Source organism: Odocoileus virginianus, unplaced genomic scaffold (assembly GCF_023699985.2).
Source record: "Odocoileus virginianus isolate 20LAN1187 ecotype Illinois unplaced genomic scaffold, Ovbor_1.2 Unplaced_Contig_16, whole genome shotgun sequence".
Taxonomy (NCBI): Eukaryota; Metazoa; Chordata; class Mammalia; order Artiodactyla; family Cervidae; genus Odocoileus; species Odocoileus virginianus.
Genome location: NW_027224333.1, coordinates 1,589,654 through 1,601,925, shown reverse-complemented (window position 1 = coordinate 1,601,925; position 12,272 = coordinate 1,589,654). Strand labels below are relative to the sequence as shown.

Here is a 12,272-nt window from a genome sequence, read left to right as displayed (position 1 = left end):
TCTCTGCTACAGTCCTCTAAGTGCAGCAGTGAAGTCAGTCCTTGATGAACATTTTGGGGGCTTTTTCCATTCCACCTGCAGGAGTTGGCAGGCAGACTCGGTGGACAGTGGCTGTAGCAGCTGCGCCCAGACCAGCCCCCCGCACCCAGAGCCCTGCTGCGTTGGTGTTGAGTCTATTCATGGACACACGTTTGCTGGCCAGGCAGATACTTATGGCCCCGAGAAACTTCAGCCCCCAGCTCTTAAGGTAAGTAGAAAAGGCCAAGGGGTATGATGGATCCCCTAATGTTTTGCCTGACAGTACCAGGCACTGCCCTGGAGAGGGGAGTGTGTACCCTGCATGAGGGAAGCCAAGCGAATGCCTTGGCATCTGTGAAGAGCAAGTACCATGGAAACATTTGTCTCCTTTAAACTAAAAAGGCTGGATTTTTACTCATTCATGAGCCATCCGAGGATGACCCGTTCCCATCTTCAGGGTCACATGTGGCTTGAGATATTTCGTGGGTCCCTAAGGTTTTAGATACTTGTAGTTATTTTCCATTTGTGACATTAAGAACAGCACCTCAGGAGGAGATGCTCTGGGCATGGCTACCAGTCATTGCCAGCATCCAGCTTTCTCAGACCTTTACAAGCATTGGTCCAAGTCAGGGGAGTGGCTTGCTTAGTGTGTCTCCCTCCTGCAACTTTTCATTTTGAAGCACTTTGAATCTCTAGAGAAGTTGCTAGAATAGTACAATAGAGACTTGTAACCCCTTCACCTGGATTCCTCAGTCACTAGTTCTTCACCACATTTGCATTCTCTCTCAGCCTGCGCTCGTGGTAGCTGCTAGGCACTGCAGATGTAGCAGCAAAGAAACAAATGACAAGTCCTGCCCTGTGGGCAACAGACAGGGTAAATCAGTACAACTCAGCAGCAATGGAGGTAGTCAAAGGGGCTACTGAAGGACGAAACAATATGGAAGCAGGGCTTGCATTTTTAGAATGATTTCTCATTTTAGAAAGGGGTACATTTAGAAATGTAAATTGGTATCTACAAAGATCAGGACTGTAAAATGGTGCAGCCATTATAGAAAATAGTGTAGAGGTTCCTCAGAAAATTAAAGATAGAATTATTATCTGATCCAGCAATTCCACTTCTGGATGTACAACCTAAAGAATTGAAAGAAAGTTTCCAAGAGATACATGTACATCCATGTTCATAGCAATATTATTCACAGTAGCCAGGAGGTGGAAGCAACCTACATGTCCATCCACAGATGAATGGATAAGGAAAATGTGACATATATGTACAATGGAATATTACCTTTAAAAAGGAAGGTAGTCACGTGACATGCTACCATGTGAATGAAACTCAAAGACATTGTGCTGAGTGAAATAAGCAAGTCACAAAAGAATGAGTACTGTATGATTACACTTATATGAGATTCCTAAATTTAGGAATTAAATTCATAGAGACAGGAAGTAGAATGGTGGTTACCATGGGCTAGAGATGGGGAAATAGTTGTTTAATGGTGGCAGAGTTCAGTGTGGGAAGATGAAAAAGTTCTGGCGGTCTCTTTCATAACAATATGAGTATATTTAATACTACTGAGTTGTGCATTAAAAAATGTAAATTTTACGTTTTTTACAAACCATGAGAAAGAAGAGTAGAACCAGAGGTACCATGTTCTATGATTTCAAGCTATACTACAAAGCTATAGAAAGCAAAACAGTATGGTACTGGCACAAAAAAATACACGTAGATGAATGGAACAGATTAGAAAGCCCAGAAATAAACCCACGCTTATACGGTTAACTAATCTATGAGGAAGGAAGCAAGGAAATACACTGGAGAAAAGACAGCCTCTTCAGTAAATGGGAAAACTGGACTACTTTCTCATTCCATTTTAAAATGGATTAAAGACTTAAATGTAAGGCCTGAAACTATAAAAACTCCTAGAGGAAAACATAGGTAATATGCTCTTGGACTTTAATCTTAGCAATGCATTATATTTTAGGATTTCTCTCCTCAATCAAGATAAATAAAAACAACAATAAACAAATGAAACTTTAACAAACTAAAAACTTTTGCCCAGTGAACGAGACTATCAGGAAAACAGCCTACTGAATGGGAGAAGATAGTTGCAAACATTATATCTGACAGGGGGTTAATATACAAAATATACAAAGAACTCAAGACAACTCAACATCGAAAAACAACCAACCCAATTAAAAACTGGGCAGAGGACTTGAATTGAGATTTTTCCAGAGAAGACGTTCAGATGGCCAACAGACATATGAAAAGATGCTCAACATCACTGATCATTAGGAAAATATAAATCAGAACCACAATGAGATATCATCGTGTACCTATCAGAAGGACTGTCATCAAAAAGATAGCAGATAAACATTGGAGAGGATGCAGAAAAAAGGGGGACCCTTGTGCATTGTTGGTGGGAATGTAAGTTGGTGTAACACTGTGGAAAACAGTATGGAGATTCTTCAAAAAATTAAAAATAGAACTACCATACACCTAGCCGTTCCACTTCTGGATATTTTTCTGAAGAAAACAAAAATGCTAATAGAAAAGATACATGCACCCAAATGTTTATTGCAGGATGATTTATAATAACCATGATACAGAAACAACCTAAATGTCCATTGATAAATGGGTAAAGAAAATGTGGTATGTGTGTGTGTGAAATTAAATACTAGCTGTAAAGAAGAAGGGAATCTTGCCATTTGCGACAGCACAGAATGGACCTAGAGATTATTTTATTATGCTAAATGGAGCAAGTCAGAGAAAGACATATACTGCATGATTTCACTTGTTCAGTCACTAAGTTGTGTCCAACTCTTTGCAACCCCATGGACTACAGCACACCAGGCTTCCCTGTCCTTCACTGTCTCCTGGAGTTTGCTCAAATTCATGTCCATTGAGTCAGTGAGGCATCCAGCCATCTCATCCTCTGCTGTCCTCTTCTCCTTTTGCCTTCAGTCTTTCCCAGCATCAGGGTCTTTTCCAATGAGTCAGTTCTTTGCATCAGGTGGCCAAAGTATTGAAGCTTCAGCTTCAGCATCAGTCCTTCCAATGAATATTCAGGGTTGATTTCCTTTAGGATTGACTGGTTTGATCTCCTTGCAGTCCAAGGGACTCTCAAGAGTCTTCTCCAGCACCACAGTTTGAAAGCATCAGTTCTTCAGCACTCAGCCTTCTTTATGGTCCAGCTCTCACATCTGTACATGACTACTGGAAAAACCATAGCTTTGACTATATGGACCTTTGTCAGCAAAGTGATGTCTCTGCTTTTTAATACATTGTCTAGGTTTGTCATAGCTTTTCTTCCAAGGAGCAAGCGTCTTTTAATTTCATGGCTGCAGTCACCATCTGCAGTGATTTTGGAGCCCAAGAATATAAAATCTGTCACTGCTTCCACTTTTTCCCCTTCTATGGGCCACTTATATGTGGCATCTAAGAAAACCGAACAAATGAACAACCATAACAAAACAGCAACAGATTCATAGATACAGAGAATAAACTGGTGCTTGCTAGGGTGGAGGATGGGGGGAGGTGGAGGGATAAGGGAAATAAGGGAGATTATAAAATAAGGAAATCACATGGTCAGTAATATTGTATCAGCTCTAATGGTGGCAGATGGTAACTAGACTTATCATGATGATCATTTTGTAATTATAAAAATACAGAATCACTATCTTGAGCACCTGAAGCTAATATAACAATGTAAGCCAGTTATACTTCAGTAAAAATGAATGAATGAATGAATGGCATCATACAGTACACAGTGTCTTATGACTGGCTTCTTTCACTCAGCCTGATGTTTTCAAGGCCCAGCACACTGTCATTGTCTGTCAGTACTTCCCTCCTCATCCCTTGTGTGAGTACAGGGCATTTTGTTTATCTACTCATCCGTCCATGGAGGTTTGGACTCCTTCCACCTTTCAGCTGTTTGAATAAGGCTGCTGTGAACCTGTTTGTGCGCAAGTATTTAAACACCTGTTTTCAGGTCTTTAGGGTGTACACCTAGGAGTGGAATCACAGGGTCCTACTTCAATTTTATCAGGATGTCTCTGGCACTGTGTTGAGAAGCATTTGAAGGGAGGAGGGAGGTGTGGAATCAGGGAGCCAGGTGAGAAGCCCGCTGCACTGAGCAGGCAGAACGTGATGGTGACCCAGATGGAGGATCAATGACAAGAGGTCACAACATGCTTAATCTTGAACACAGAGCCAATAGGACTTGATCTTGGACCAGATACAGGGTGTATGAAAGAGAGCTGAGTCCCAAATGACACGAAAACTATTTTTGCTTGGACAAACTAGTTAAGTCGAGATGCTTGGCCAAGGGAATATCAGAAATTCTGGACGTGTTAAGTGTGAAATACCACCTAGAATTCCATGTGGAGGACGGAAGAGTGGGTCACATGGAGTTGATTGCTTATGTCCTAGCAAAAGTCATCATAATAAATTGTATGTAGGTTGATAAGGAGACCAACACAGAAGATCTCTTCCCTGAAGAGGTAGCAAGTCTTCGGAAGGAAAGGCCCAGCCGCAGGGCCCGCGGCTCGCCCTTTGTTCGGAGCAGCACCATTGTCCGTTCTCAGACTTTCTCGCCTGGAGCACGAAGCCAGTACGTTTGCAGAGTAAGTTGGGATTCCTTGCCACCTGTCTAGATGTTTTCTTTATGTCCCCTTTATTATTTTTTTTTACTAATTTATGCTAAAAGACATATATGTTCTCACAAATGATACCACTAAAGGAACACCATGCATGGGTGGGTAGGAAATTGATGTTGGTCTCATCTCCCCACCTTGCCCCAAGCAAATCTCACTCTGTGTGGAAAATAAGGCCATGAAGGCAAGGACTTTGCTTTCACGCAGATATACATCGATCCTAAAACAAGAACCCGCAGCCAAATGAAATACAGGCTGTCTTGGCTCCCATGAAGTCGGCATTATTTATTTTTCTTTTTACAAGCGGGCCTTTTCCCTTGGTGAGCAGAGTGGGTGTTAGTGGTGTGCACTTGTCCTCCTGCCAGGAATGGGGCTCTTTCCTGGAACTTATTCTTTCCAGCTCTTGCCAAAGCTAGAAACACAGCAGACAAGAACGATTGATAAAAAAGTGAAAAATGCTGAGGACAGCGCAGGCTTTCATGAGCATCCCACCATATCAAGTGGCAGTTGGCACTGATAAGATGGAAACTGTGTTGCTCGATCAGCCTGGAAACCTCAGCTGGTTTGGCTGATGGACACAAGGAAGGAATGGGGGTGGGGGTTGGTCCGCTTATTCGGTCTGCCTTTGTTTTGCTTGAAACTCTTGTGTAGGTTTTTTTTTAAGTGATACCCAGAGTCCAGGTAAAAACTCTAAAAGCCTTAAGGGTGTGTGAGTACCTGCAGGAGAAACAGAGTAACCCAATTCAGAGTACACAGAGGATGCATATGAATTCTTAAGGAAGTGTTTCTGAACCTTAGTCTTTTTGATGCAGCTTTATCGTAGTGACAGTGACAGTTCCACACTGCCTCGGAAGTCCCCCTTTGTGCGAAATACTCTGGAAAGACGAACCCTTCGCTATAAGCAGGTATGTGCCCACATAGACTAATGTGTAGTCTATATGTACCCTGGGAGCTATTTCTACAAGCCTGACAAGGTAATATTTTTAGCTATATTATTTAAAAGGTAATATATTTATTTCCTTCTTTACTTAGATATAATTTCTTAAAACTGTATATAAAGTCAGCATGTTACCAATATTTATGTTTCCCAAGATAATGTCATAATCAAAGATAATACATGATCTTTACATTTTAAAATATAGTAAATTAATAAACAATCAGCCATTCTATATCATATTTTTTTTTCTTTTTTGACAAGCAAGTATATACAGTTTAGAAAATTTGAGGCTTTCAACATGGAGCGTTCTTCTACATAAGACTGTTACTTTCATGTCCTTTATATAACCAAGTTTTTTTCCCTACATCACACCAGTGTACAAAGTTTTGCTACTTTTAGTTTGTAAGTTAGTGGTTCCCTTACTTTCCTGGGGAAGGATTCTTTCAAAGAAAAATAAATTCCCAGATCTCCTTGTGGTGGTTTTGTTTACAATAGCCAATGGCTGAGAATGATAAGAAAATACATAATTCAGCTACAAACATATTTGTCAACAGCAATGCTGTTAGCATTTTGGCCTAGATCATTCTTTGTTGTGGGGGCGTCCTGTGCACTGTGGGAAGCTAAGCTCCATCTCTGGCCTTGACCCACTCGTTGCCAGTAGCGTGTGCTACCACCCCTCCCCCCCAAGTTGTGACAACCAAGAATGTCCCCAGATGTTACCAAGTGTCCCCTGAGTGGCTAAGTCACTCCTGGTTAAGAACTCTGTTATGAATTCAGCAGTGTTTTTACATGAATTTGTATTTATCAAGTCACTTACATTTGCATTTAACTTCTGCATATGTGCAAAATAGTGTTACAAGTATGTAAAACACATACAGTTAATCAGTCCTCTGAAGAACGTTGGTATGCTCATGGATTTGTGATTTTGTTGCACTAACTGCCTTCCCCAGGGTTGTTTGCCATGCAGTGGGAAGTACTGCTCTCAACTGCATGTACAAAATTCTTTTCTCATTTTAGAACTTAAAAACAGCAGACTTGCTTATTACTTCAGGCTTATACAGGGAGGAGTTTTTTTTTTGTTTGTTTGTTTGACCACACCACGTGGCTTGCAATCTTAGGTTCTACAGCAGGAATTGAACCCAAGGGAGGGGGGTGTCCTAACCACTGGACCATCTGGGAATTCCCTGGGAAGGAACTTTTTTTGACATTGTGTGTTTAAACAGAAAGCCCTCACATGGTTTATATCATGCTTTTTTCCTCCCTTACACAGTAGATCATTAAGATTTTGCCATGTTGGTACAGGTTTCATCTTTTTCAATAGCTGCGTTCTCTGCTGGCCTCATAATGTATTTGATCACTTTTCTCTTGTTAAGTGAAAGTGTTAGTCGCTTAGTGGCCATCACCTCTTTGCAACCTCATGGACTATAGCCCTCCAGGCTCCTCTCCATGGAATTTCCCAGGCAAGAATACTGGAGTGGGTAGCCATTCCCTTCTCCAGGGGATATTCCCAACCAAGGGATCAAACCAGGTCTCCCCTTTTGCAGGCAGATACTTTACTGTCTGAGCCACCAGGAAAGCCCTTTCTCTTGTTAGCTATTTAGAATTTTTTTTCTCATAAACCTTTTTGCACAACATCACCTGTGCTTTTCAAATGCAAGTCAAAATCAAATATCAGAACGAAAGAAAGCTCACGTTGTTAACTTTCACTTATATTGTCAAATAGCACTTGAGAAAGATGATCCCCGCCTGCCCCAAGTGAGAGGGTATATTTCTGTGCACTTGGGCCAAAACCTAAGGTGATCCTTCCAGCGGACAGTTGGCTGTCACTGGCTTGTTCTTGGACATGGGTTTGAACCCTGGTCACCCACATGGATGTTGTGTTGAGAAATCTCCCTCCAGCGGCCCCTTCTCTGGAGTAGGGGACGGGAGATGGGGATCGGCCAGGGGAAGAAGCTGCTGGCAGGGCGCTGGGGCGGAGGGGTGGGGTGCTCACCGCCCTGGACTGCAGCCCTGCAGGTCTTCCCTGGTGGCGCTGGCAGCGCGCACATCCCTAGACTTGGAGCTGGACCTCCAGGCGTCGCGGACGCGGCAGCGGCAGCTGAACGAGGAGCTGTGCGCCCTGCGCGAGCTGCGCCAGCGCCTGGAGGACGCCCAGCTCCGCGGCCACACCGACCTGCCGGCCTGGCTGCTGCGAGACGAGCGCTTCCGGAGCCTGCTGCGGGAGGCCGAGCGGCAGGTGAGCGGGCGCCAGGGGCGTGGCGAAGGGGGCGGGCCTTTCTCCCCCTCCCAGTACCCCTCCCGCGCCGGAGCTGGTGGGGGCTTCCGGCGTTCTTCCTTAACAAGAGAAGCGAAACCTGGTTGACCCTGCGTTGCTGGTTGCTGTTCCAGACGAGACAGACCAAACTTGACTTCCATCAAGAACAGGCAGCCGAGAAGATGCTGAAGAAGGCCTCTAAGGGGGTGTGCCAGCTGCGTGGGCAGAACCTCAAAGAGCCCATCCAAGTGCAGACGTTCAGGTGAGGAGAAGCCTGGCCTCACTTTCCCGCAGGCTTTTTACTGTCAGCCCTTTGTCGTTATAAAAAGTCAAGTTAAGTATTGAAAAAGACCCACAGGAGAACAAAGCGGGAATCTTCACTGCTGTTAGCATTGTGCAGTTCTCTTCTGATCTTTTTTCCCCTAGCACTGTTTTTTTCAGCTACTTGTAATCATACTGTATGTTGGAGTTTGCATTTTGCTCTTTTTTAAAGTAAAATAACCCTGTTGCTACATCATCTGTTACCTTTTTGGTAGTAATCTCTCATCTAATAGATATAATTTACTTCTAACCAGTTTATCCCCTGCTGCTTTCCAGATGTTTGCTGTTGTAAACAACACAGTGATTCACATATAGATACATACGCATATCACCTTTGCCTTTTTAGTTTTTGATTGAATCATAATAGACATACAGGGAAGCCTGCATATCCTGCATATGAAATGTATCAGTGAATTGTGTGAATACTACACAGCAACAATCAAATGTTATCAGCATTTCCAGATTTCCCACACCAGAATAACCACTATCTTGAATTTGAATAGCATAGACTAGCTTTCCCTGTTTTTATTTTTTTATGTGAGGAAAATTACCCGGTTATATCCATTTTCTTTTGTTTTTGGCTTTTTACAAAACTGAGGTGAAATTCACATAACATAAAATTAACTGCATTTAAAGTGAACAGTTCAGTGGCATTTAGTACATTCACAGTCTGTCCAATTTGAAAGCATTTCCATCACCCTAGAAGGAAACCCCTGACCCATTAAGCAGTGATTCCCTATCCCAGCCTCCCATCAGCTCTGGGCCACCACCATTCTCCTTTATACCTCTGGGTTTGCCTGTTCTGGACCTTTCATGTAAGAGTAGTCAATTATGATTTAGAACTTCTATAGTTTTTCATTTATTCATAAAGAAAAAATTTACTGAGCATCTCCATATACCAGGCACCTTTCTAGGCACTGAAGAAAAACCCTTGCTCTCATGGGGCTTTGTAACCTCTATTAAAATTGGGAGGGGGGGTGCAAAAAGATTTAGAGAATCTATATACAAACAGATGTGCTCCTGGGAATTGAAATTCAATGTATTCTCTCAGTAAGAAAAGCTCTCATTGATAGCAGATGCTCTTGCCAGATTTTATTGGATTTCCGTCAACCTCTAACCTGTTATTCTTTCCAATCCCAGGGAGAAGATAGCATTTTTTACAAGACCAAGGATTAATGTACCTCCTCTGCCTGCCGATGATGTTTGATGTAATGCTTTGTACACATGAAGTATTTATCTGCCTGTTTTATTTTAATGAAGTTCTTAGGCTAGCTAAATTTGTCTTTAAAATATTTGTGCAAAGCTATTAATATACACATTTTGTAAAAAAAAAAATAAAAACAAAACACATATATCTATACATATATATTTTATAATAGTGACGGCAACAGGGCTTGGTTTTTCCTTGTTGTGAAATTGACATCTCTGAAGACACGTTATTTTATAAGAGATCAATTATCATGTTAAGAGTGTACAGTTTTTAACGCTGTTTTATTTGACTTAAAGGCTGGAAGACAGAAACGAAGTGAGTTCAGGCAAATTCACTGTATTGTAATTTATTTATAGTACTTTTTTTTCCTTGAAGGAAAATACTGACTTTAAGATGTATTTTAAGACTGAAATTTTGTTCTTCAGTATTTGTCATGCGGTAGAATGGAACTTTGGGGCCGGTTTTGTGTCTGACACCCGAAATGCAAACACTATGTGCTGAATTCTCCTCCTCCGTGCATTTATCATGTATATCGTACACTTTGGCACCCTTTGTGTTCCCTTAAGATGCCACCACAGGGGCTCAGGTGCCACCGCAGGGGCTCAATCGTGTCAGTGTCTGGTGCCCTGTGGACACCTAGTGTCCCTGTGGCCCCAGATCTGAAGGCTGTCCTTGAGCCCCTGGCGGCAGCCACACAGCCCGCCCTCCCCCGGCCTCTGCCTTTCTAGTCCGCCCTATCCAATCGAGACCAAGACCCAACCAAGAGGGCAGTGGTGGAGCTTCTGCTCTGCTTGCAGGAAAGTGAAAAGAGAAGGAAGGTGCGTTTTCAGCGAGTCAGTAGATTCGCTGATGGATGGAGCCGTCACAGCACGGACACAAGAACCTTCCAAGGCGCTTTTTTTAGGAAGCAGGCTTCTGTGGGAGCCATATCTAGCCAGCAAGTGGCTCACAGGAGAGCATTTGCTTTCAATCAGATGGCCCCCACCCCATACTGGAATTGTCCTGATATTTCTTAAGAAATCTTAGAACTAGCTCACGAGGAAAAAAAATTTTTACGTAATAACTATACCGTCCTCATAAAATGCCAAATGGTATAGTTTGCCTACTACGTATTTATTATCTATGGAATGCACTCTTCTTCATGAGGCCTCGGAGAAGTAAACGAGGTGAATCACACAAAATGTAAGAGAAAATGCCCCCGCCCCCGCACCGCCGTCTTTCTGCCCTTCCCTTGAAAGTGTCCCCCCTTCCCCCTTAATCAGCAGCATCTCTCTTCTCATTAGTCTGTAACCACTCCTTTGTATAATCTGCCTTCATTTTCACATTTATTAAAAATGAATTTTGTAAAAGCATTTCATTGACCTATCACAGACAGTGAAGTTGTCAGTGGTGGTAAAGCTGAAAACTTTTGTGCTTTTTCACACTTGCCACTTATTGCTATGAATCTCTGCCTCTAGTCTCGATTTTTTTTCTTTTTTTTTTCCTTTGCTCATTTCCCTGTATACATACCCACAACAGAGGTAGAGACACATAAAACATCAGTGCCTGCCAAAAATGCCAGGAGACAGCATTAGTGAATGGGTCAGGATGGTGGCAGGCCCTCTTTTTCCCCGGCTGTTGAAACTGATGAATTGGCTAAAGCTGGGCTCTGGGGTGTGTGGAAAGCAAATCATGTACATTTCAAGTGCATGGCTCCCCGAAAGTGGGGCAGTCCCAGCCGCCTTGCCTAGGCGCTCTGTAGCCACGTTGCCATGTGAAGTGCTAAGTGGGTTGAAGGGTTGAAGCAGCTTTTACTTTCAAGCCCTACAAAGTGGCAAGGTAGGGAAACCCACCGTGCCTGTACAGAAAGCCTACAGGGATTTGCAGATAAATGTCACTGCCCAGTCGAGACTGATGATTTTTGTTTGGCGTGCTTCCCCACCCCAGAGTTTAATGAAAAAGAAATCCCTGCTTTGCCTCTCTAGAAACAGACACAATCTGTGCTTTGACATCAGTTCCAGGAGCACTGCTTGCACCTCTCTGTGTGTCCCTCTCTCCCTCCTGAGTCTGTCTGCTTTTGCACCTGAATGGGACCATAGTAAGAAAGCAAAGAAAAGCCAGGCAGATGAAGGAGGGGAGGTGATGGGTTTCCTGCAGTCTGTTGCCGGAAGGGGCAGGTGGACAGCCATAGAGGCCAGCTGAGGAGGCAAGAGGATGCCATGTCCCCTAACTGGCTTCTCCTTTGTGACTTGATTTTGCAGCTTCTGACTGGTTAAAACTGCCAGCCCCTGGAAAATATCCCACATGTCTAAAAAGTGAAGTCCTATCGTCTTAAGGGGTATTTTCTTACGTTTAAGTTTGTCCATAACTGTGCCTTGTGGTGAGAAACCTCTGCCTTGTTTTATCAGCAGTTTAGTCCAGAAACAATCCAAAGTCTGCCACCAGGGTCCTTTAGGAACAGTACAGCAAATAAAAGGGAATTTGGTCTTCCATTCATCTGGTAACTTAACTGTCACTACCAAAATATGTAACCTTCTGTTGTGGGAATAAGTTATAATCAGTATTCATCTCTATTTTTGTCTCTGTTCTAATTGTCATTTGTATCTTTTGAAAGTATTTCTTCTATAAAATTAAACTAACCTGCCTTAAAATCAAAATGGAAATTGTGTGATTTTTTAAAATGTAATTATAGACTTAAATGTATAAAAATGTATATAAGAAATGAGATGGTTGGATGGCATCACTGATTCAATGAACATGAACTTAGGCAAACTCCCGAAGATTGTGACGGACAGGGAGGCCTGGCGTGCTGCAATCCATGGGGTCTCAAAGAATCAGACGTGACTTGTGACTGAAAACAGCAGTTTTTTCCACATAAAAATAGAGGTGTGAAAATAGAATAG

General features: G+C 42.7%; 1 protein-coding gene across 4 annotated transcripts in view; it reads left to right on the top strand.

Annotated features, from left to right (window-relative positions):
* The window catches only part of WWC3 (WWC family member 3), a 108,709-nt gene extending 96,683 nt beyond the window's left edge, over positions 1 to 12,026 (top strand). For all 4 annotated transcript variants that reach the window (XM_070464128.1, XM_070464127.1, XM_070464129.1 and 1 more), the window contains 6 exons: positions 82 to 247; positions 4,474 to 4,638; positions 5,481 to 5,573; positions 7,614 to 7,841; positions 7,994 to 8,121; positions 9,321 to 12,026. In XM_070464128.1, coding sequence (XP_070320229.1) covers positions 82 to 247; positions 4,474 to 4,638; positions 5,481 to 5,573; positions 7,614 to 7,841; positions 7,994 to 8,121; positions 9,321 to 9,387 — 847 coding nt within the window. In that variant the 3' untranslated portion in view covers positions 9,388 to 12,026. The remainder of the gene's footprint in view (positions 1 to 81; positions 248 to 4,473; positions 4,639 to 5,480; positions 5,574 to 7,613; positions 7,842 to 7,993; positions 8,122 to 9,320) is intronic.
* The last annotated feature ends 246 nt before the right edge of the window (positions 12,027 to 12,272 follow it).